General features: G+C 37.3%; 1 protein-coding gene across 3 annotated transcripts in view; it reads right to left on the bottom strand.

The window, feature by feature from the left end:
- Positions 1–23,181, bottom strand: part of LOC129746925 (paired box protein Pax-6-like) — a 145,148-nt gene that overhangs the window by 37,322 nt on the left and 84,645 nt on the right. For all 3 annotated transcript variants that reach the window (XM_055740867.1, XM_055740868.1, XM_055740869.1), the window contains exon 3: positions 13,290–13,430. In XM_055740867.1, coding sequence (XP_055596842.1) covers positions 13,290–13,430 — 141 coding nt within the window. The remainder of the gene's footprint in view (positions 1–13,289; positions 13,431–23,181) is intronic.

The raw sequence follows: 23,181 nt of genomic DNA, 5'->3' as shown, positions 1-23,181 counted from the left end.
ACCCGTCTCAAACAGTAGACGACCAAAAGAATGCGTGGGCCGAGAGAAGGCCTGTTGCAATTTTCGGATTCAATTTTCTGGTCCGGTTGTTCGGGAGCCGCCCCAATCGAGTTCCGTCAATCACCCATATAGGTGACGGAAAATGGGATTGGTTACGGTTTGTTCCAAACACGACCGGACCACAATACACACATCTTCAGAACGCGTGACATCCAACACACTTTCTCAAGTGATTAAGCTTAAATCTCCGTAGCTAGTGGGAGCTACAGCAGCAGCTAAGTAGCTCCAATTAAGGGGATCACACGTCGTTGTCGTGGACTGCCACTTAATCCCCCTTAAACCTCACCTCTGACAGGCAGTTGCCTCCAAAACCAAATCATCAGTATGAAATTCGGTCAATTGCTGCTTCAAATCGCGTTCACGGATGAATCCGTGAAACTACACGCCGCATTATCCCCGTTGCACAGTGTCCAATCTATCTACGCCACAACACTAGATAGAAGACACAGGCACAGCAATAGATCGAGGGTGATCTGGCAAATATTTCTACTAGGCTAGCCACTAGGTATAAAACAACCTCTTGTGGGCTCCCATAAAAAGGGGACCAGTATTGTTTGAGAAAACATCAGAAACGATCGATTTTCGAATCTTGTTAAGATGATCAAACCTTGGGAGGATCATCATTTGCTTACAATAACAGAGGGCGATATAGAGCAATCACGTTAGCTGGGCTGAGGTGTTGAGAGTGAGAATTTGTAAAGGCGTTTGTGCTGCTACTTGTACGGAATCCTCTAATCAAGCGCTTGCTGCCTGCTACCAACCTACACCCATAGAAGAGGTTGCAAAAATCCAATGCCTATTTAGCATATCTCTGTGCCGATAATGCGCTGAAATGTGCACTGTGCCGAAGACGGTATGTTTGAAAAACCGTAACTGGCATAAGGACTCGGCTCCCAACCAAAATGATGACCACTACATTCAAGCGAAACAAGAAAAACCTATTCCTATTGGATAATTCATCCCAGAAACAAAAAAAATAAAAATTAAAACCACAGCGCCGTAGTGAGAATCGAACTCAAATTACCAATCATAGCGTCTTGCCAGACCGGCATTTTAACCAGTGTACTATTCAAGCTTCATACAGGACGAGGGATATTTGTCATAGGCTTTCTGTCACCGATCAATCGAAAAAAACGCACAACGGCGGCTTCCCGGCGTTTGGCCTTCTTTCAATGCATTCCTTTGTCTTTCGATGGAAACGGGAAAGGGAACGGGAGTGAAGGAACGGGAAACCCATTGAATGAGAACTGTGCTTTGCTTACTGCCTGCTATTACATACACACGCTACATATACACAGCTGCCAAAGCCGGGCAGCTTGTTTTGTTATGGAAACGGGAAAGGGAACGGGAGTGAAGGAAACGGGAAACCCATTGAATGAGAACTGTGTTTGCTTACCGCCTGCTATTACATACACACGCTACATATACACAGCTGCTAAAGCCGGGCAGCTTGGCCGGTGCGTGGTTGTTTGCCGGTAAATTGAAGGAATGTTTTTTTTGTTGCTTTTACTGCATACACACGCACAGCTTGGCCGTGGTTTGCCGGTGCCAGTGGATTGAATTAGAAGGATATTTTTGTTGTTGCTTTTGCTACATTCACACGCACAGTGCTCGGTTCGCTGGCTGCCTGGTGTTGTCCGGTATTTATTTCTATCCTTCTTCGTCTTGTGATGCGATAGGGAGGGACGTGCAAACGTTTTTATTTTGTTTCTTTCAGACATACGCAATTCGGTTAACTTGGGAGATTAATGCCAGTGGGAGCAAATCGAATCAGCACCGGTCGCGTTATCTTCTTGTACCAATGATGCTATGTAATTGACTACACGCCATTGGCACAGAGGCTGAATTTTGGGTGTAATAGGAGTAAGGTATGAAATGGATCGATCGATCAAGCAATCGATTGCACGGTAGATCGGTTCGAACAATAATACAACGCTTTTTTTCGCGTTTTCGCCTTCTGCTTCTGACCGTGTGGGTGATGCTGCTGTTTTGTTGTTTTTCTCTCGATCGAGCTTTGTTATTAATGGCGTGTGCGTCGGGCTGGAAGCTGAACGGGATCAACCCGGGAGAAATTCGAGGGAGGTCGTATTGGCGTGGAAAGGCGATCAAAAAATCATATCATGATTATGATTATTTTTCCATATAGGTTTGAGCATCGAATGTATATTATATTTTTGTATAATCATCGTAGGACCATTACACGATTTGGTGGTGCTCCAATACGAAATATATGTTTTTTTTAAAAAAAGAAGTTGTGCTCAAGCCAATACAGAGCTTAAAAGGTAAACATGTGAAGTTAAACATGTTTAACTTTTAAAGCTCTGATAAAGTTTATGATAGTATTATTAGCACTTATTTCAGCATTTATTCACACGCGTGAAATCAGTTGTAATTATTTATCGGTCACTGAAAGTACTAAATCTTCTTACCAATCTCTATGTTAACCTTTTTCTGATTTTTCCAAATCACTTTTAAAACTTGTCAAAAATAACACATCTTTTTCATAGAGACGATATTAGTTCATAATACTTTTAATTGGCTGTTTAAATCCCTGATGTGCAGTATGATACAATGCTAAGGAAAATCTTGATTGAATGAAACCCACTTTCGTCTGCATTGAAAATATGACTCGCGGATATTATTTTTCAATCATGTTCTCTTCAGTAAGGCATTTTAAACCCTTTTTCACATTCAGAAATTGTAGAACAAAAGATTTTCGCGGATAAAATTGTTCGACTCGATTATCCGTTGGATTTGATTATCCGTTCCGGAAAATGTTTGCTGGGAACGCAGAATCGAGTCCGACCTGTAGTTTATTTTTCTCACAAGTGATTCTTTAAAGGTAATAATATCTCATCGATACATATCATGAGATCCTACTTGAATAAAAATGGGTTCCTTTTGATGAAATCACATCAGATATCAATCTATCAAACTTTTTAATTTGTAAGCCAAAGAAAAATTTTCATAGATTGTGTGTGAAGCTTCATTTTATTATGAGACACGCCATTTGGCTTATACTGTTTTCCAATTTTTTAAACTGTTAGAAATAAGCAAATAAGTTTTCAAAAGCATTTTCATCATTCAAAATAACATATTTAAAATATGGCCTTTGAATAATCCTAGACTACTTCAGAACCTAACCAAGACTTTAGAAGGGGTTTAACTGAAAATGTGTCTTGAAGCTCCCCGATGACAACTTACTATTTTAGCTGCATGTGAAATTTTTAGCTTTTCAGTAAATTTTTATTTCTTTATTTTAAGAGACTTTCAGCCTTTGGTTGATTCGTCTCTGGTATTTTCAGTAAATTAAAAAATACACCAAAACGATCTGATACAGATTAATGTAAGTGGTAGACTGCTAAATAATGGCTCACTTACTCTACTTCGCACTTAAATGATTAATTTGATTGGTATAGAAAATCCAACAATTTTGAGACGTTCGAAATCTTAAAACGAGACATAAATGACTTACATACATAGTGAAATAATACTCAGTCTAATAAATATAACAAGTTGGAGTTCTTTTAGAAACCTTAAAATTGAGGATCATAAACATAAAATCAGTAAATACCAACATAAATATGAATTGTGAATACAAGCTGAATTGCTTTATGAGAGCTTATCCAAGAATTTGTTTTGTTATGACATTCTTGAGCAAGAAAATATCTTGAAATTAAAAAAAAAAAACTAAAAAAAGCTTGTCATTTTTTCATCATTAATTTTTTTTTGGGTTCCAATCAAAATTCCAAAAAAATCATTCTTACTTTTTTACCCACGATGCATTTAGCGGAAAAGCATAGAAAAGCTTAAACTTTGTTCGATGTTCACTCCTGATTTTGAAATCATGAACGTTGGCTTGAGAAGCAGGTGTTTTACCAACTGAGCTATGTTGACGGTTTATTTTTTTCGAATCTAGTCGTTTTAACATCTTTATATCATTCGCGACTTAGTTGTCGATTTATAAAATTTTATAAAGCACCACACTTTTTTACCCAACCAAACACATAAATACCAAAATATCATGACTTTTTCTAGCACATTGAATAATGCTTTTTTCTTCAACTGTGTCCTGCGTTTTTTTCTCAAAATGTCCCCATTTTTGTAAACCATCTGGCAAGCTTAGGTTAAGCCTAAAGCTATTATCAAATTCGTTTGATTGAAAAACCTTTAAATTTAAGTAAAATAAATTTTGACCTATCCCATTAAAATTTTCTTGGATTCTTTTCATTTTAATTGTTCTTGAGATTCTGCCTTTAGCGCTGCCGCCAACTTTTTGATATGTTCGATATCTGGGACCTTCCGCTCGCCGCACATCTGATTGGCAGACTTTGATGTTATTCAGTTGTACTTCTCGTTGTGCCGCCTGTTAGATCCTAGCTTTCTGGTAATTGCAGTGTGTCCTTAAGCAAAAATAGCATAGGACACTAGCAACGAAGATGATGATGGCTCCCGCAATGAATCGTAATTCCGTCGGTGCCAAATGATGAGTGTGCGTGATGATGGTGTCTCCAGTGAACCATCCCATGTTCTTATGGGATATATAAGTTTTTTTTGATGATGATGACCCCTGGATGTTTCCTTTCGCATTTTGGTAGTTGTCTAATGCTGCTTGAAGTGGACCCTCTTCTTGGGACCTTCCTGCAACCTGGTTTTTTCTGAGGACCTTCCTGCTTGAGATTCGTTCTAGTCAGTTCTAGTCAATTTGAATAAGGTGGCCACATTTCCCCACGGTTTTGCAAAATCCATAGAAAAAATTTTTTTTAACAGCCAGAACTCAGAAATTTAACGTATTTAAAAAATAAAAAAAAGCCTAATGATACCTTAAAAATGTAGAAAACCTTTCCATTTTTTTCCTTTTTAACTTTTATAATAAAGAAGTTATGAAGCAAATATAAAAAGTGGCCCATGATACCCCACTCTCCCCTATTTAAAGGCGCAAATTTATAATTTTTCGATAAAAGAACTTTAGATAAAAGTCCTTTTTATCAGGAAATTATTGGATAAATTAGAGTCATTGGAAGAATATTAATAATTTGATGCTTAGCAATGAAGAAAAATGTATCTTTTTCGACTGGAGGGATTCAAAAAAAATGGAAAGTCTACTATTGCTTTAAAAATATGGCATTACGAAGTTAATAATTTTTATTATAATTTTTTCGAATGGAAAACCATTTAAAATAATAAAAAAAGATCTGAAAGTCACATTTTGTTAGATTTTTCAGACAAAGTGCATATCCGGACTTGCCCGGATATTTAATACAAAATTTCGTAAAAGTTTGGTCCGGCCCAATTGCCCGGATTTCTTTGAAAAACATAGTCACATAGAGTAATTTTGATTATGAAGTTTTGCTTCCAAGAACAAAATTCTAAAAATGAGTTTCATCAAAATATTCATGATAAGTTACATTCAAGTCCAAATACGATTCGAATTAAATATAGCAATTTCAACAAATATATACATACCTTAAAATCTTAATTAGTAGGAAGACACTCGATAGATTCAATAAAATAAAATCGGCTACGCAAAAAAACTTTATAGGAACCTGAAGTACCTGTACTGAACCTGTACCTGCAGCGACATTGTTCAAGAGTAGTTTTAAAAACGTTTTTTGTGAATAAATAAATTGCAATTTTGTAAAAGAAAATCACATGACATATTAAAATACCGACACAAATGCATGACTGATACAAAGAAATTATTGATTTCGTTTAACATTTTTAAGAAAGAAGTTTAAGTGAAATTTATTTACTTGTTTTCGAACAAATAGGCCAGAACAAATATCAAATCCTTTTTTTCTTCCCTATTTTAATGAATTTTATTGAAAAATTTCTTAAATTCTTCAAAAATTCAAACATTTAAAAGACCGATAGTCAACCAGTAGAAGGTGAGAATTGTATAACCTGTTTTTTTCGAGATTTTAAAAATTTTCGATCTAAAATGACTACATTTTTAGATTTTGTAAAATGTAGATGCACAAGCATGTTTTTTGCATGCTAGATTTTTTCCAAATTGTTCCAATTTTTTGATAGCCTAGATTGTTATTACTGTTCCCCCTCATGTTGTTTCAACTCCAAGTGACAAAAAAAGGATTTAAATTTTTTTCCGACCTTGTTCGAAAAAAAAAAATCCACGCAACATTTTTACGCATACAAAGTAACGTTTTTTTTATTATTTTTTAATAGAATTAATTAGATTTTTATTGTTTCAATAAAAAACATCAAATTTCATCTAATATTGAAGCCGAGATTTTTAATCAGATACATTCCCAAAACCAACATGAGAAATGGATGTATTTACACAAGAATTTGTTCTGCAACGAGGATGTGTAATTAGGAATAAGTTCGTGGTAAAGCACTTCCAAAACATTATGATTGTATTAGTTTATTTTAATCAGATTTAAAATGGAAGTAGCGACCTCAGTTTTGAACTGGAATGCTAAGAAGATTACTTCTAATTTTCTTGAATGATTTTTTTTTCTGTTTTCAAAGCCTTTTCTAAAATTTGTTTTTATTTTCAACCATTGTTAAAAATCATAAATTAGTACTCTGCCTTTATTTGCTTCAAAAGCACTTTTGTTATACAATAAGATGTCTAAATTGTTTTAATTGAATGGAATTCCCTTCCTTTTCCCCGACAATTGTAAAGCGGGTTTCGAATTGAAATCAAAACATTTTCGGTAACTAAATAATATCACATGCATTATTTGGATTTATTTACTTCATTAGTTTTCAAATTATGCGAAACAATATATTAAAACGCATGGCTCTTTCTCTCGTCTCCACTCTGAAAGCCTTGTATGAGTATAAGGGGAATTGTATGAGAGCCTTTTCCCCCCTCCTGTATGGTTGGACCCTCCCATAAAAAATGTACCCTTCTATTGTTTGATTAGGTATAGTTGTCCGTCATTTCTCGTATTCAATAACCCTCCCATGCCAATTTTTTTTCAAATAAGTAATAAAAATCACCATACAAATATTTCTCATACTCAAATACTTTCCCTATGCCAAGTTAGGTTTGATTTGCTTGATCAGCTCTCGAGTTAAGTAAACAATTGTATGAGAGAACCCTCCCCCTTTTCATTTTCCCTGTGAAAAAATGGCAATCATAGAATCATTTCTCGTTTTCAAATATTTACCATCCCATTCAAAATTTGATTTATTTGACTGGTTAGTTCTCAAGTTATGCACAAAAATGAATGAGAGCCCACCTCCCCTCTTTCTACCTTCCTCTGGAAGAAGGGAGGGATCTCAAAACAGAAAAAAAATATTCCTCGTACCCAAATACCCTCCTTTGACTAGTGCCAAAATTTATATAAGGGAGAAATTCTGCAGGTGAATTGTTGGGGATGATCATTACGATCAGATATGAGAGACAGACTAATAGGATTGCTTACTAGCCTGAAATGCAGTAAAAATATGTCTTAGCTTCAAAGCTGTGGATAAATTGAGATAAATCCGATCAAACTGTGGATTGAAACGCTCTTTATTGTGGCTCCCACTCCAAATTGTGGCCTTTTCTGAGTTCCTAAAGTTCCTTGAGTCTTTAGAAAAAAATTGCCTCGCTAATTCAACAACGGCCCCAAAAAATTCATTCATGATATCCCGGAAAGGAGGCACAACCCAGGTTGCCGAAAAAAAATCTGTGTTTTTGACAAAAAAAAATTCTCGAATTCTGTGATTTGAACTTAAAATTCTGTGACGGTTTTCTGTGACGCTTTTTTATGAAGTGCATAGGAAAATCATGTCAAACATCAACGAAATGAAAATTTTCTACAGTTTAAAATAAAAAATATCACCTTGTTTTCAGATTTTCATAAATTATAGTCGGAAATAAAAAGTCGAAAATGAAAAAAAAATTATAATTTTGGAAATCTGTACAAAATTTAGAAATTCTGTGAATTCTTTGAAAATTTTAAAAATTCTGTGATCTGTGACACAGATTCTGTGACGAAATTTTGCTCAAAATTCTGTGATAATACAGTTTTTTCTGTGATTTCGGCTACCTTGGGCACAACCCTAATTATTTCCTGTTCTCTTCAAAAAGTGAAAAAAATTGATAAAGTGATGTAGACCAAAGCAAAAAATTGTTAACATACAAAACGAGTTTGATTCCTTAAAGCCTCAAGATATGAGTCGCTTCAAACAAACAATTTGCAAAAAAAAAGTTTCGTAAATTGTTCGAATTTTATCATATTTCTGTTTATTTCGTATAGGGGTCCCTCTATACAAAACAGATGGATAATACTTTAAAAACATTCTCATGACATAAAAAATTAATTAATAATTTTGTACCAAATTCTAACAAATTCGTTTGAAAATCGTTCAATTTCTGAAACACTTTACAATCATTTTGTAAGAGATCTTCTCCTCTTTTTCCAAAAAAAATGATTTTTGTAATACAATTACATGTATAACAAAACCTGTCATCCATCATAATGAATCTTTTAATTATGTTAAAAAAATGCGAAAAGCAAAGCTCCAATTATGATTCCAGGAGAGAAAAAGTCTGAAATAAAATAGAGTAGCTAAATGTAGAAATTGATATTTTCATAAATGTAGTTTTGAGCGTTGATTTCTAGATTTTTTAAATCATGGCTTTAGCAGAAATGATAAGATGAAATAGTTGGTTGTTAAAATTTGTAATTTTCCGGTTTAGTTGGATAAGCATTCATTATTCAAAATATGGTTTGTATATTTTCTTTGAATTAAATTTACTGTAAATAATAAAAATCTTTCATATTAAAAAAAGATAAGAAAAACGAACAATCCTGCATATCATATTGGATTGAAGCATGTAATTTTGATATCTACTCGTATAGTTAATAGATCAGCCTGAATTTTATTGATTCTCGATATCTGCGACGGTGGTGAGTCAAATATTAAGCTATTCTAGACAATTGTAATGTCTATCGAGCACGAGTTCCGCTCCATCGACTCTGAACATTTAGCGTTAGTGTGAATTGGACTCCGAAATCAGATATTCAAAAATTTATAGAGTCATCTCACTTGCCATAGCTCATCTGATCATCATCGAACCAATGATCACCAATGGTCCAGCCAGGCTTCCTGGAAGTAATCGTGTCCCGTGAATGGTTCTATTTAATCGGGAAAAAAAACCTAGCGCCTACAAGTACCTTAATTAAGCGAAGCCTAGTTCAATTCTTGCATGTTACCTTCGACGGAGATAACCTCTTGGACGAACATGCGAGCCGTGCGGTGCCATTTTCGAGGGGTGTTAATTTTATTAGCCCATATAATCCGATCCGAGTGGACCCGAGCATTGCGTTGCGTCGATGTTTTTGTCGTCTTTTTTTTCGTCCTTCTCCCAACGACCTCGGCTCACATCTTAATTCACGACTCCAACATAAATTTCCTCCACAATCAAGATCGTTCTGCGTTCGTCTCTCGTTCTGTAGAAAGGCAGGCATCTTCTTTTAACTCTTTTTTTTAATCTTACTCTGAAAGAACAACATAGCCGAAGTGTTCCCGCAACGCCGAAGATGTTACTGATACGATAATGTGACGCGTATGCTTCAGTTCTCTCACGTTTTAGTTTCTTGTTTTTTTTCTGCTGCTGTCTTGATCCACACGTCTCCTAACCAATCCCACTTGAAGCTGTGCGAAGCCGATAAAAAACCTGATATCAGAAACCTCGGTTGTCTCCCCCAAACCGTCGAGTCAAACTTATGTGGCGACCGTTAAAAAGAGAGGGAGATCGCTCGCTTACTTATAAGAAGCGGTTTAATTCTCACATTTGTCACAATTTTACATCCATTAAAGCTAATATATGTGCACACAGACAAACAGACACACTCGTTCGTTGCGTTGGTTCTTTTGGAGGGTGCAATATGCGGTGGGAAAAATCTCACCGCATCACTTCAAGCCGGCGGGCCCGGTTTGTTCCAAAAGTCGCCGAGAGATTATCGTTGGGAAGCATACTGGAAGCTTAGCTTGGAATCGGCGGAAATTGATCGAAAGTGCTGTCCCCCGAAGGGAAAATTTCAACTTCAAACCGGGTGCGCGGTGTAGTTGATTGGCATCTCAACGGTGATGTATTTGCTACTGGGTCGAAATTTTTTCCGAGACGTGGGTACGCTCACGTGACGTGACGCTAAGTACTGGGAAGTGTATGGTGCCCAAGACCGGCTGCAGGTGCTAAATTTTCCACCACAAAACGGCCCACTGAACGAACCGGAACGGACTCTTATCGAGCAAACCAGTTTCCATGCTTGATGCGTTGCTTCTCGCATCAATCAATCGATTATAATCGGGCGGGCAATATTTTTCGCTGAAAACGGGGAGATGTTTTGAAGTGGGAGAGGTAAGATTTGATTGGATTTATGCCTGTAGCATAAACAAGTCGAACAATGAGGAGGTTTTACGCTTCTTCGGGGGGAGAGAATAAAATCCGTGAGAACCAAAACTCCGAAGCTGATAGGCAGATGAAATATCAAAATATATGACTTCTAATTTTACGCTACTAGAATTTCTAGGTTAAGTGCAATGAGGAAATTTTAAAATTCGATCTTATCTTAAAGAGCAACATTGTAGGCGATAATGGATTGAATCCGGAATGCATGAGGAAATTTCAATGAGCGTAAGATACCCACGACGTAAGACGTAAGAAGAACGATTTGAGACGTAAGACGTAAGACGTAAGACGTAGGACGAAAGACGTAAGACCTAAGACGTAAGACGTAAGACGTAAGACGTAAGACGTAAGACGTTAGACGTAAGACGTAAGACGTAAGACGTAAGACGTAAGACGTAAGACGTAAGACGTAAGACGTAAGACGTAAGACGTAAGACGTAAGACGTAAGACGTAAGACGTAAGACGTAAGACGTAAGATGTAAGACGTAAGACGTAAGACGTAAGACGTAAGACGTAAGACGTAAGACGTAAGACGTAAGACACAAGAAATGAGACGTAAGACGTAAGACGTAAGTCGTAAGACATAAGACGTAAGACGAAAGGCGTGAGACGTAAGTCGTAAAACGTAATATATACGAAGTAAGGCGTATGACGTAAAATGGAGGACGTAAGACGTAAGACGTAAGACGTAAGACGAAAGACGAAAGACGAAAAACATTAGACGTTAGACGTAAGACATAAGACGTAAGACGTAAGACGTAAGACGTAAGACGTAAGACGTAAGACGTAAGACGTAAGACGTAAGACGTAAGACGTAAGACGTAAGACGTAAGACGTAAGACGTAAGACGTAAGACGTAAGACGTAAGACGTAAGACGTAAGACGTAAGACGTAAGACGTAAGACGTAAGACGTAAGACGTAAGACGTAAGACGTAAGACGTAAGACGTAAGACGTAAGACGTAAGACGTAAGACGTAAGACGTAAGACGTAAGACGTAATATGTAAGACGTAATACGTAAGACGTAAGACGTAAGACGTAAGACGTAAGACGTAAGACGTAAGACGTAAGACGTAAGACGTAACGTAAGACGTAAGACGTAAGACGTAAGACGTAAGACGTAAGATGGAAGATGAAAAATGAAAGATGGAAGATGGAAGATGGAAGATGGAAGATGGAAGATGGAAGATGGAAGATGGAAGATGGAAGATGGAAGATGGAAGATGGAAGATGGAAGATGGAAGATGGAAGATGGAAGATGGAAGATGGAAGATGGACGATGGAAGATGAAAGATGGAAGATGGAAGATGGAAGATGGAAGATGGAAGATGGAAGATGGAAGATGGAAGATGGAAGATGGAAGATGGAAGATGGAAGATGGAAGATGAAAGATGGAAGATGGAAGATGGAAGATGGAAGATGGAAGATGGAAGATGGAAGATGGAAGATGGAAAATGGAAAATGGAAAATGGAAAATGGAAGATGGAAGATGGATGATGGAAGATGGAAGACGTAAGTCGTAAGACGTAAGAAGTAAGACGTAAGACGTAAGCCGTAAGACGTAAGCCGTAAGACGTAGGACATAAGACATAAGACGTAAGACATAAGAAGTAAGATGTAAATCGTAAAACGAAAGACGTGAGACGTAAGATATAAGATTTAAAGATGTAAGATGAAAGGTGGAAGATGGAAGATGAATGATGGAAGATGGAAGATGTTAGGTGTAAGATGTAAGGCGTAAAACGTAAGACTTTCCTGCCTTCAGAATGATGATATTTGCACGATCTTATGTTAACACGTTAACATGACTAAATGGAGTGAAAAAAGGTAACTAAATTGGGGGTAGACAAAATCAGTGTGCGACAAAATTGGGCTTTTACTGTATTTGAGTTTGCTATTAATAAAAAAAAAGTTATTTTTTCAAGTAGTCTATCCTCAAAATAGAAATAATTGGCAAGGACGTATCAAATATAAGGGAATGATCTATTAAGAAATTTTCAATTAAAAAAATTTATACGTTTTTCCTCAAAACTTGATGAGTTTCATCGAAATCCGTTGAAACTTTTCCTAAACATCATTTGGTTCCCCGATCAATATCGCGCCATTGATAAATGAACGGTTTGATTGGGAGATAATTGTGTGTAGAATGACTACGCAAACGAGCCAAAAGCGCATCCGATTCTCACAGTTGCTGGAACGGAAAAAAGGATGGAAAAGATAAGATGGTACTAAAGGTATAGGCATAAAAAAGGCCCAAGCTTCCTCGTTTCCCATAATTGCCATCGCAAATGGGGCTGGGCTCGGCGGCCTGGCCGGTGTTAAACTCATCCCGACTTTGTTCGCCATCAATAAATCAATCGTTTATCAATTTGCCCTGATCTCCTGGATTTGTCAGTTTGCTTCCCTTTCTCAGCCGGTCGAACAAATTTGCTTCTCATCATCGTCTGGAGTTCTCTCCTAAACTAAAATCCCTTGGCTCTTGATGGTGGTTCCCGGGATCAAATTTGCATATCAATCCGGGCGGCAGCCGGACTCAATCAGATTCTGCGCTCCCGGAAAACCGGAGATTGATGTGTTTTCAATCCCCACTGACTACTTCTTACGACGGAGCGAGAGTTACCCTGTGAGGTCCACGTGATTTGGATGCGACTGACTGACTGGCTGGAGACCCTTTGATTTTTGATTGATCCCGATTTTATGAGACTCGGAACATTACGTTTCGCAGCTGAGTGAGCAAATCTCCCCTAAAGACCCCCTAGAGAAAAGATTTCGGCAGGAAGATAGCGACAACAAAACGCTTCGCGACAGCATTAGAGAGACCTAACTACAATACTTAAGAAGACGAAAACTTACCTTCCGAGATGAGACGTTCGCGAATTTCCCAGGCAAAGATGGTCGGATTTTCCCGTTTGTACTGTTCGATTTTGGAGACGACGGCCGGTGTCGCCACTTTTGGCTTGGAACCGCCGATCAATCCCGGTGGTCGCAGGGTACCTGTGAAATCGGAGAGGAAAACATACACATTTGTTAGACAGCAGGAAAACGGATTTTCGGTCTGAAAGGTTTCGGTTCGATGAACTCGATTGATGGAGTCAGTCGGTCAATCAGACGTGATTTGCATTTGCTTACGCGCTTTTCGGAAGAATTCGCAAAGACGGAGACTCTCGCTCGAGTAAGAATCAACAAATGGCGGATCCCGCAGAACGATAAGGATCTTCGGGGCCCGCGCGGAAGGAAGTTGCGTTCGAGCTTGATTCGTTGCTCCTTTCGTCGTTGGTGGTTCAACGAAATTCATCAGTAGGTAAGATTTCGCTCTGAGCTATTCGGTATTCATTGGATTGAAAAATGTGGAATGGAGTTGATTAAGAAGTGATTGACTCCGAACGGAAGTCAGGTGTCAAATGGGGAGATTAAGTTGAGTGAAAAGTTGGTTTACAGCGAGGTCTTGCTAGGTGGGTTGATGATTTGTTGTCTCACGAAATTCAATAATTCAATATCTTAAAGCTTCACTCAAATATATTTGTGGATGCCAGTTCCGGTAAATGAGACGGACTGAAGAAGCGCAGATTACAAAGATGGCTGCTGCGTTTGTTTTGAAATGATGCTAGTTTCAGTTAGTAAGACGGTTTGAAAAAGCTTTGATGGTTGCTGCTTTGTGTGTTTTGGGAAAGAATGCAGAAAAGAATGTCTGCTGCTTTATTTGTTTTATAAGGATGCCAGTTTCGGTAAACAAGATGGACTTCAGAAGCGCAAATTTGATGTTTGCTAATTTGATTGTTTTGGAAGATGCCAATTCCAGTAAATAAGACAGACTGAAGAAGAGCAGATAAGAAAGATTGCTGCTTTGATTTTTTTGGAAGGACGCCAGTTCCGGTAAATAAGACGAACTGAAAAAGCGCCGATTTGATAGCTGCTGCTTAATGTGTTTCGGAAGAATGCCAGTTCCGGTAAATAAGACGGACTGAAGAAGCGCAGATAAGAACGTCTGCTGCTTTGTTTGTTTTGGAAGGATGCCAGTTCCGGTAAAAAAGACGGAATGAAATAGCGCAGATTTGATGGCTGCTGCTTTGCGTATTTTGGAAAAATACCAGTTCCAGTAACTGAAGAAGCGCAGAAAAGAAAGTCTGCTGCTTTATTTGTTTTATAAGATGCCAGTTCCGGTAAACAAGATGGACTTAAGAAGCGCAAATTTGATTTCTGCTAAGTTGATTGTTTTGGAAGATGCCAGTTCCGGTTAATAAGACAGACTGAAGAAACGCAGATTAGAAAGATTGCTGCTTTGTTTGTTTTGAAATGAGGCCAGTTCGGGTAAATAAGACGGACTGAAGATACGCAGACTTAATAGCTGCTACTTTGCGTGTTTTGGAAGAAAGCCAGTTCCGGTAAATAAGAAGGTTTGAAGAAGCGCAGAAAAGAACAGCTGCTGCTTTGTTTGTTTTGTGAGGATGCCTGTTTCGGTAAATAAGACGTACTTAAAAAGCGCAAAAAACGGTTGCTGCTTTGATTGTTTTGAAATGATGCCAGTTCCGGTAAACAATACGGACTATAGAAGCGCAGATTTGATGTCTGCTGCTATGATTGTTTTAAAATGATGCCAGTTCCGGTAAATAAGACGGACTTAAGAAGCGCAGAAAAAAACGGCTGCTGCTTTGTTTGTTTACTGAGGTTCGTTTAGTGCCAGTTCCGGTAAATAAGACGGACTGGAGCAGCGCAGATCTGATGGCTGCTGCTTTGCGTGTTTTGGAAGGATGCCAGTTCCGGTAAATAAGACAGACTGAAGAAGCGCAAAAAACGGCTGCTGCCTTGATTGTTTTAAAATGATGCCAGTTCCGGTAAATAAGATGGACTGAAAAAGCGCAAAAAAAACTGCTGTTGCTATGATTGTTTTGAAATGATGCCAGTTCCGGTAAATAAGACGGATTGAAGAAGCGCAAAAATGGCTTCTGCTTTGATTGTTTTGGAATGATGCCAGTTCTGGTAAATGATACAGACTGAAAAAAGCGCAAAAAACGGCTGCTGCTTTGATTGTTTTGAAATGGTGCCAGTTCCGGTAAATAAGAAGGACTGAAGAAGCGCAGATTAGACAGACGACTGCTTTGTTAGTCCAGCATATCCATGATGAACATATGCTCATAATTTGGAACTTAGTAATGGGCATCAAAAGTTGGAACATTTTTTGCCGCTGTAGTCAAAATTTTTCCCGCATTTTTAGGTTGATTCATAACGCCAAAGAAAAAATTCGCTGTCGTGTTCACCTGCCAATTTCGTTCTCACCCGACAGACAAAACACACAAACCCAACCCAGAAAAAAGCAGAATTAGCATATTAAGAACTGTGAACTGTGAAAACAAATAAAACTCGAACCTACTAATTTTCGAAATCGGCTGATAATCTGATAAAATGAGGAGGGAAACGAAACTGGGTATCAATTTTGGTTGTTTTTTTCGGTTTGAATCTTGACGATTGTCTTGCGGTTTTCCTCTGGGAAAAGGCAAAGCGGGATGGGGCGTGATCAATATTCAAATGTTGCGTTTGCCCGCGGGATGATGACATAGAAAAAGAAGCCCCATTCATCGGGTGTCGATTCCTCTAATTATAGAGAGAAGTTGTGAAGCATCGAGCAGCACCGAATCATATCGATTGATGAAGTAAAATATTTGGGCTCGAGCTGAGCTGGCAGTTGTTGTTCGGCGATGCTAATCGGAACTGGTGCGATCATAATGTTCATCTGGATATCGCCGCAGCATAGTTTATTTATTATTGGGAAGGCTTTGAGAAATGATATGTAAATGATGGGGTCTGGGCCAGAAGACTAGTTTCTGTTTGGTAGCTGAGGCAGATGCCGCCAATTTGCATCTGATTGGAGCAGAAGCGCGGTTCGACGATTCCACCGTTTGGCATATCTTCGAAACGATCTGAGATATTGAAGAAATGGATGACGGCAGTTTACTCACAAAAAAAAAAAACAAAAATGTGGCTGAATGGAGAGTTTTTTGTCATTCTTTGTCGATTTTTACTAGCTTTGCTTATAGATGTTTGCTTTTGTGATTGCCGATCGTCGATTCGATTTTATGGCCTTTCTTGGGCCGATAATTATGTGTCTCGTGAGCATCGGTTAGCTTAAAAAAATGTCTATGCTCAATCGAGGACTTCTCTAGACAGGCGATAATCAGCTTTGAGCGTTTTTGATTGGTTAATTAAAATCCGAGCAGGTTTTTTTTTATTAAGCGCAACTGATTAAACTAACTTATTTTTGATATTTTCTCTAACGCTTTAAAACTCTTAAAAACGAAATGGAAAAAAGTATGGTTAATTTTTTCCATACGAACCACTTATTAACAGTGTGAAAATAAAAACACTGAAAGATTTTTAACTCGTACCAGATGGCTTCAGTGTTGGTAAGGGTGGCCAAAAAAAAAAAGAGTTTATTCCCAATTTCAAATCTTGGAAGTGGGCATAAATTGTTCCTTGGCCTAGCAGATGGTCTTATGCCTAAGTCTGACAGATTGCCCGGTTTTATCTGGACTTGCTCGACTTGACAAAATTCAGAAAAGGTTGTTCAGATTTTTTTTAAAATGCCCGGATTTTGCCCAGATTTTTTGCAGAAATAAATACAAAAACTCAAAAGAAGTTATTATATATTTTTTTTAATTTTTGCAGCCAAAAACATAATTTCTGGACAAGTGTTTTCAAAATAATGGTGAACAGAAGCCTTAGATACAATTATTGATAAAAAACAATGCTTCAAGTGGTTTCTTCGAAATTTTCATTGAATAGTTTTAAGGTTTTTTCTTAAATTTGCCCGGAGATAGCCCGGTTTTTGCATTGAAAATGTTGAAGTCAACTTCCCTGATTTAGCTAAATTTTTAGATAAAATAGCCAGGATAAGCGCGGGAAATATTCTGGCAACCATACTCATGTCAATTCTGAGCTCAAATGGGTCATTATAAGGTTACTAAACGACGCTCATGTTCTTAAGGGATTTTGCCTTGATTTGTTGCAGCAAATCTGCAGAAATCATTAAACCACACCTTGAACAATTGATGACCAATTGATCTAGAAATTTGCTTAAAATATTCTGAAAATAATTCTATACAAATGGTTTGAAGATTACGAATTGCTAAGAGCTATCAAAAAAACAGTTTCCCAAAGTTATTTTACACATTGTTTCGCAAATACGCCTCACTTCTCACTTTTCACTTTTCACCTTTTACTTTTCACTTGTCACTTGTCACTTATCACTTGTCACTTGTCACTTGTCACTTGTCACTTTTCACTTTTCACCTTTTATTTTTCACTTGTCACTTGTCACTAATCTTTTGTCACTTATCACTAGTCGCTTGTCACTTGTCACTTGTCACTAGTCACTTGTTACTTGTCACTAGTTATTTTTGCCTTTTCACTTTGTCACTTGTCACTTGTCACTAGTCACTTGTTACTTGTCACTAGTTATTTTTGCCTTTTCACTTTTAACTTGCCACTTGTCACTTGTCACTTGTCACTTGTCACTTGTCACTTGTCACTTGTCACTTGTCACTTGTCACTTGTCACTTGTCACTTGTCACTTGTCACTTGTCACTTGTCACTTGTCACTTGTCACTTGTCACTTGTCACTTGTCACTTGTCACTTGTCACTTGTCACTTGTCACTTGTCACTTGTCACTTGTCACTTGTCACTTGTCACTTGTCACTTGTCACTTGTCACTTGCCCCTTGTCACTTGTCACTTTTCACTTTTCACTTGTCACTTCTCACTTTTCACTTGCCATTTGTCACTTGTAATTTGTCACTTGTTACTTGTCACTTGTCGCTTGTCACTTGTCACTTGTCACTTGTCACTTGTCACTTGTCACTTGTCACTTGTCACTTGTCACTTGTCACTTGTCACTTGTCACTTGTCACTTGTCACTTGTCACTTGTCACTTGTCACTTGTCACTTGTCACTTGTCACTTGTAACTTGTCACGTGTCTCTTGTCACTTGTCACTTGTCACTTGTCACTTGTCACTTGTCACTTGTCACTTGTCACTTGTCACTTGTCACTTGCCCCTTGTCACTTGTCACTTGTCACTTGTCACTTGTCACTTGTCACTTGTCACTTGTCACTTGCCCCTTGTCACTTGTCACTTGTCACTTGTCACTTGTCACTTGTCACTTGTCACTTGTCACTTGTCACTTGTCACTTGTCACTTGTAACTTGTCACGTGTCTCTTGTCACTTGTCACTTGTCACTTGTCACTTGTCACTTGTCACTTGTCACTTGTCACTTGTCACTTGTCACTTGTCACTTGTCACTTGTCACTTGTCACTTGTCACTTGTCACTTGTCACTTGTCACTTGTCACTTGTCACTTTTCACTTTTCACTTTTCATTTTTCACTTTTCACTTTTCATTATTCACTTGTCACTTTTCACTTTTCACTTGTCATTTGTCACTTGTTACTTGTCACTTGTCACTTGTCACTTGTCACTTGTCACTTGTCACTTTTCACTTTTGACTATTTTCTCGTAAAGACTCACCCTCAAATAAGGAATGTTTAAATAAAAAAACCCACCAAACATAAAATAGCATATTTTTATGTTTTCGACCGTGATTGATGTATTTGTGGTTTATTTGGCTATTTTCGGTGTAGGGATTCTATCAAAAAACTAAGCTTTTGATATGCCCGAAGTTTGGACCATTTTTTGATGGTTTTTCTCTAATTCTTTTGAGAAAGACCACCAAAAATGGTCGAAACGTCGGGCATTTTGATAGAATCCCTAGACCGAAAAAAGCCAAAATTACTACAAAAATAAAATCGCATTAGAAATGATAGATCAAATCGTTAACAATGTTAATGCGAATCGCAATTACCACCAAATAAGTAAACGATCGTATAAATGGTTACTTAAAGTCGGTATAAATCGGATATGAAAAAAGGCCACCATTTTTTCAAGTTTGTTCCTCCGCGTTGGATTCAAGTCAAAAAAAAAACCTTGTTTTTTCTCTCTGCAATAAGCCACGCAACTAGATTGCTGAAAATCAGACGGTTTATTTGGAAAAATTGTCCAATGAGAGATGCAGCAAATATTGTCGCTGGCAACGTTTTGCATGCATTGAGAGCAAAACTTGCGCTCTCTCGCACACTTTCAGGATGTACGTAAAAAGGTGTTGAATTTCGTCCAATTTGAATAACTCTTATCGCTCAAGCCAGGTGTTAAAAATATGAATTGTTGTTGAGTTTTATGCGATGAAACGTAAACGTATAATTAACCTACAAAAATGTTTGCTTAGAAGACTGCCATATACATATTGACGAAACTTTTTCATTAAAATTAGGAAAAATTTCTACTTGCAACTTTCTCTAGAGAAGTCTTTATACAATAAAATGTTCTCAAAGTAACACCCCTGCTTCTGGGTGGCCATCCCGAGTTCTTTTCGAGACAACGAACGCAAACTGGCCTAAGTCGCTATCAGTTTTGTTTGATCAATTTCTGTAATTCGCATTCGCATCGCAACGCCAGCCGGGACTTTTGCCGTCCTCCGGATTCAACAGCATAAATAGCTAAGGAGCACTTCAAAATATATGCCTTCCGGCTTCCTGTATTTATACGTTACATCCTCCCGCTTCGACTGGCCAAAGAAGGGCTCAGCCAGTCTACTCAAACGGAGGAAGCTTTTCCGAATTCACTGATCTTGGGTTCCTCCCTGTTCCTACCGAGAGACTTTGCCGGTTTGCTTCTTGTGCGGATTTTCAAGCTCGTTTCACGCTGGTTGTTAGCGCAAAAAACCAACTTGAAAGGGCTCGCAAAAAGGCGGCTGTCTAGAAAATTCGCAAAGCAGATGCTTACATATTTATAACGATTTTTTTTCTTCTTCTGGTGCTTCGGCTCGTTTCTTGAGGGAATCGCCGGGACCTGTTGCAACTCAGTCGCTAATTAATCGACGACTTATGAGTGTGCCGGCTCACGGGGGTAGATTCGTACGTTCGATGATGATTTATTGCCTTTTAATGTCCCGGAGGAGTTTTCGGTCGAGCGAGTTGAAAATTTGTGGAGCTTTTTTTTTTGCTGTCCTTCTTCTCCGAGCTTGGAAGGCGTCCAGAGTTGCTCGTTGCGAATTTAAGAATTTGAGGTTTAAAGTTCTTTTTTCTGGTGTTTTGGGCGTTGATTTCCAGGTTTGAGAGAATGCATCGTTAAGGTTCGAAATGAGAAATAATTAATAATTGTCAAGCAAGATAAAAGAATCTTCCTTAGATACATAAATATAACATTTATAAAAAATATCCTAGAGAAGCTAAATTTGTTGTTGACTATTAGAACATTCGTTTGATGTATATACATTTTTAAAAATTTTAAATCTATATATATAAAAATGAATGTTTGTCTGTCTGTCTGTTCCCTATAGACTCGGAAACTACTGAACCGATCATCGTGAAACTTGGCATCTGAGGGTTTTTGGGGCCGGGGATGGTTTCTATAATAGTTACAAACTGCTCCGACTTAAGGGAGGGAGGGCTTCCATACAAAATTTGTAGTTTTTCGAAACAAATTAAAGTCATGACATCCATTTTCTTGAGATTTTTTTTTCCTTTGGGCGGTTTGTTTTTCGTCTCCAAGGTCGAGGCGTCGCGAGCCAACGTCGTGAGAGGATAGTAACCACGACATAGCATACTGATCAGTGGAAATATTTTGGCGCGTATTTCTCAACCAAGCATATTTTCAATGCAAGGGATGGCGATATGAACCCTTGATGTGATTTTTTTCTACTTGATTCCTAGCTCATTTGTACAGCACATGGTTATGAATGACGCCTAGATGTGATCCAGATTGACATTTTGCCGATCGAATAAAACATATACATTATTTTTGCAAAAATCTGAAATTGAAAAGTCATTGAATCCATTTTTAGAGATTTTCTTTTCTTTCAGCGGTTTTTTTTTCGTCTCTGTGGTCAAGCAAACGTCGTCGCAAGTGGATAGTAACCAAAGCATACTGTTCGTTGATCGCTGGAAAAATTTAAAAATTAGGCGCCTGTTTCTCAACCAAGTACCTTATGCACGTGGGGGCGATATGCAACCTAGATATGTTTTTTCTTGCTTAATTGTACACAACACGTGGAAATAAATGACGCCTAGATGTGACACGGATTGGTATTTTATCAATCGAATCAAAAGCAATTGAAAGATTTGCAAAAATAGTTCGTGTTAATGTAGGTAGCAATTGTTGTATAAAAAATATAAATTTAGTTCTGATGCTAATGAAATAATGGTATGACACTTTGCGGAAAATTGAAAAAAAAAATACAGAAAGTAAAGAATTAACATACAATTTTTTAACCCATTTTACCTACAAGGTTATTTTAGAATCATATTGATAACAGAAATATGAATAAGATGTTTTCTACAGAGATAGATCGGAAACATTTTGTTGAACATGAACAAGTTTTATCAAGCGCCATTTAAATTTGAAGAAGATAAAAAAAATCCGATCCGACGCATGAACTGATCAAGAGCTTTTTCTTTAAATTGGATAAGATAGGACTGACGCGTGCATAAGTGAAAGGTATCAGTGAAATAAACTTATTTTTATTGATAAAAAGTGAGGGAATTCATTTTCCGAAAGAATTTTCATTAAAGGAAGACTAGAGCATGTTCAAACGTTCAACTTTTCTCTGTTACAAAAAAAAATTACACAACTGAAACGATTTAAGAAATGAAAACGGGAGCTTCCGCTTCTAAATAATTCTGAAAAAAAACATCGTACTTTTTGCATACATATCAATTCAAGTACGTATTTAACATGAAAAGTGTTTTTTTGTTACATGGCTGCATAAAAGAGACTTTTGATTCGCTTCTTTTTTGAAAAGTGAGACTTTAGAGAGAGACTTTAAGTGAGAGACTGATATTCAACTGGAAGCAAAATTTTTATAAGAAATTTTTAGTATACCCTTAAAGTGTTAAAAATAATATTTCCTCCTGTCATCTTACATGGTGGGGCAAGGGCAAATTCATCTCCAAAATGATTCAATATGTTGGATCGACCAGAAGGGGTATTCTGAATGTTGAAACGCAAATGGGTATTAAAAATTTTTAACTGTCTTTGTAATGAAGGTCATTTGCTTTGAACAGTATTCGTTAAAAGTGGAGTAACAAACATAAATTTATACTGCAGGAATACTGTAGATATAACCATATATCAATGAAACTTGATAAAACAAACAAACAGAAGTACGTATTAAATCAATTTTAAAGCAATTACTCTTACGCATCTGAACATAAACTTTGCATTTACATTTGCCCCAATATACGGGACAAATGTTAACTAAGAAATTGTTTTTGCCAACATTTTTGAATATTTGACTTTCAAAGAGAAATTAAAAAACGCTGAGAATTTATTCAGTGATGCAACTGATTTTTTTTAATATTTATATTTTTTGCTTTAAAAAAATTATTAGAAAATCAGAAATTGGCACTGTATAAAATCGATAATTTTCATACAATGACAGGTGCTCTTTGGGAAAACTTCAAGCTGATATGTCTCATGTTCACGAGTTTGGCATATGGCAAAAAAATTTTTAACATAATTTTGGCGCAAAAAGGATAGATATTCAAACTGCTTCGAAGGGCGACGATGCTGAAAAAAGCTGTTTGAAAATGGTTATTAAAAAACTTTTTCATCTTTTTTTTTTCAAATTTCTATAGCTTTTCTCGATAAAGTACAATGCGAATCTTTTTCTTTCAATCAGAAATTTATGTAAACTCGAGCC

The sequence above is a fragment of the Uranotaenia lowii genome, chromosome 2, assembly GCF_029784155.1.
Source record: "Uranotaenia lowii strain MFRU-FL chromosome 2, ASM2978415v1, whole genome shotgun sequence".
Classification (NCBI taxonomy): Eukaryota; Metazoa; Arthropoda; class Insecta; order Diptera; family Culicidae; genus Uranotaenia; species Uranotaenia lowii.
This window is presented reverse-complemented; position numbering and strand designations above follow the sequence as displayed.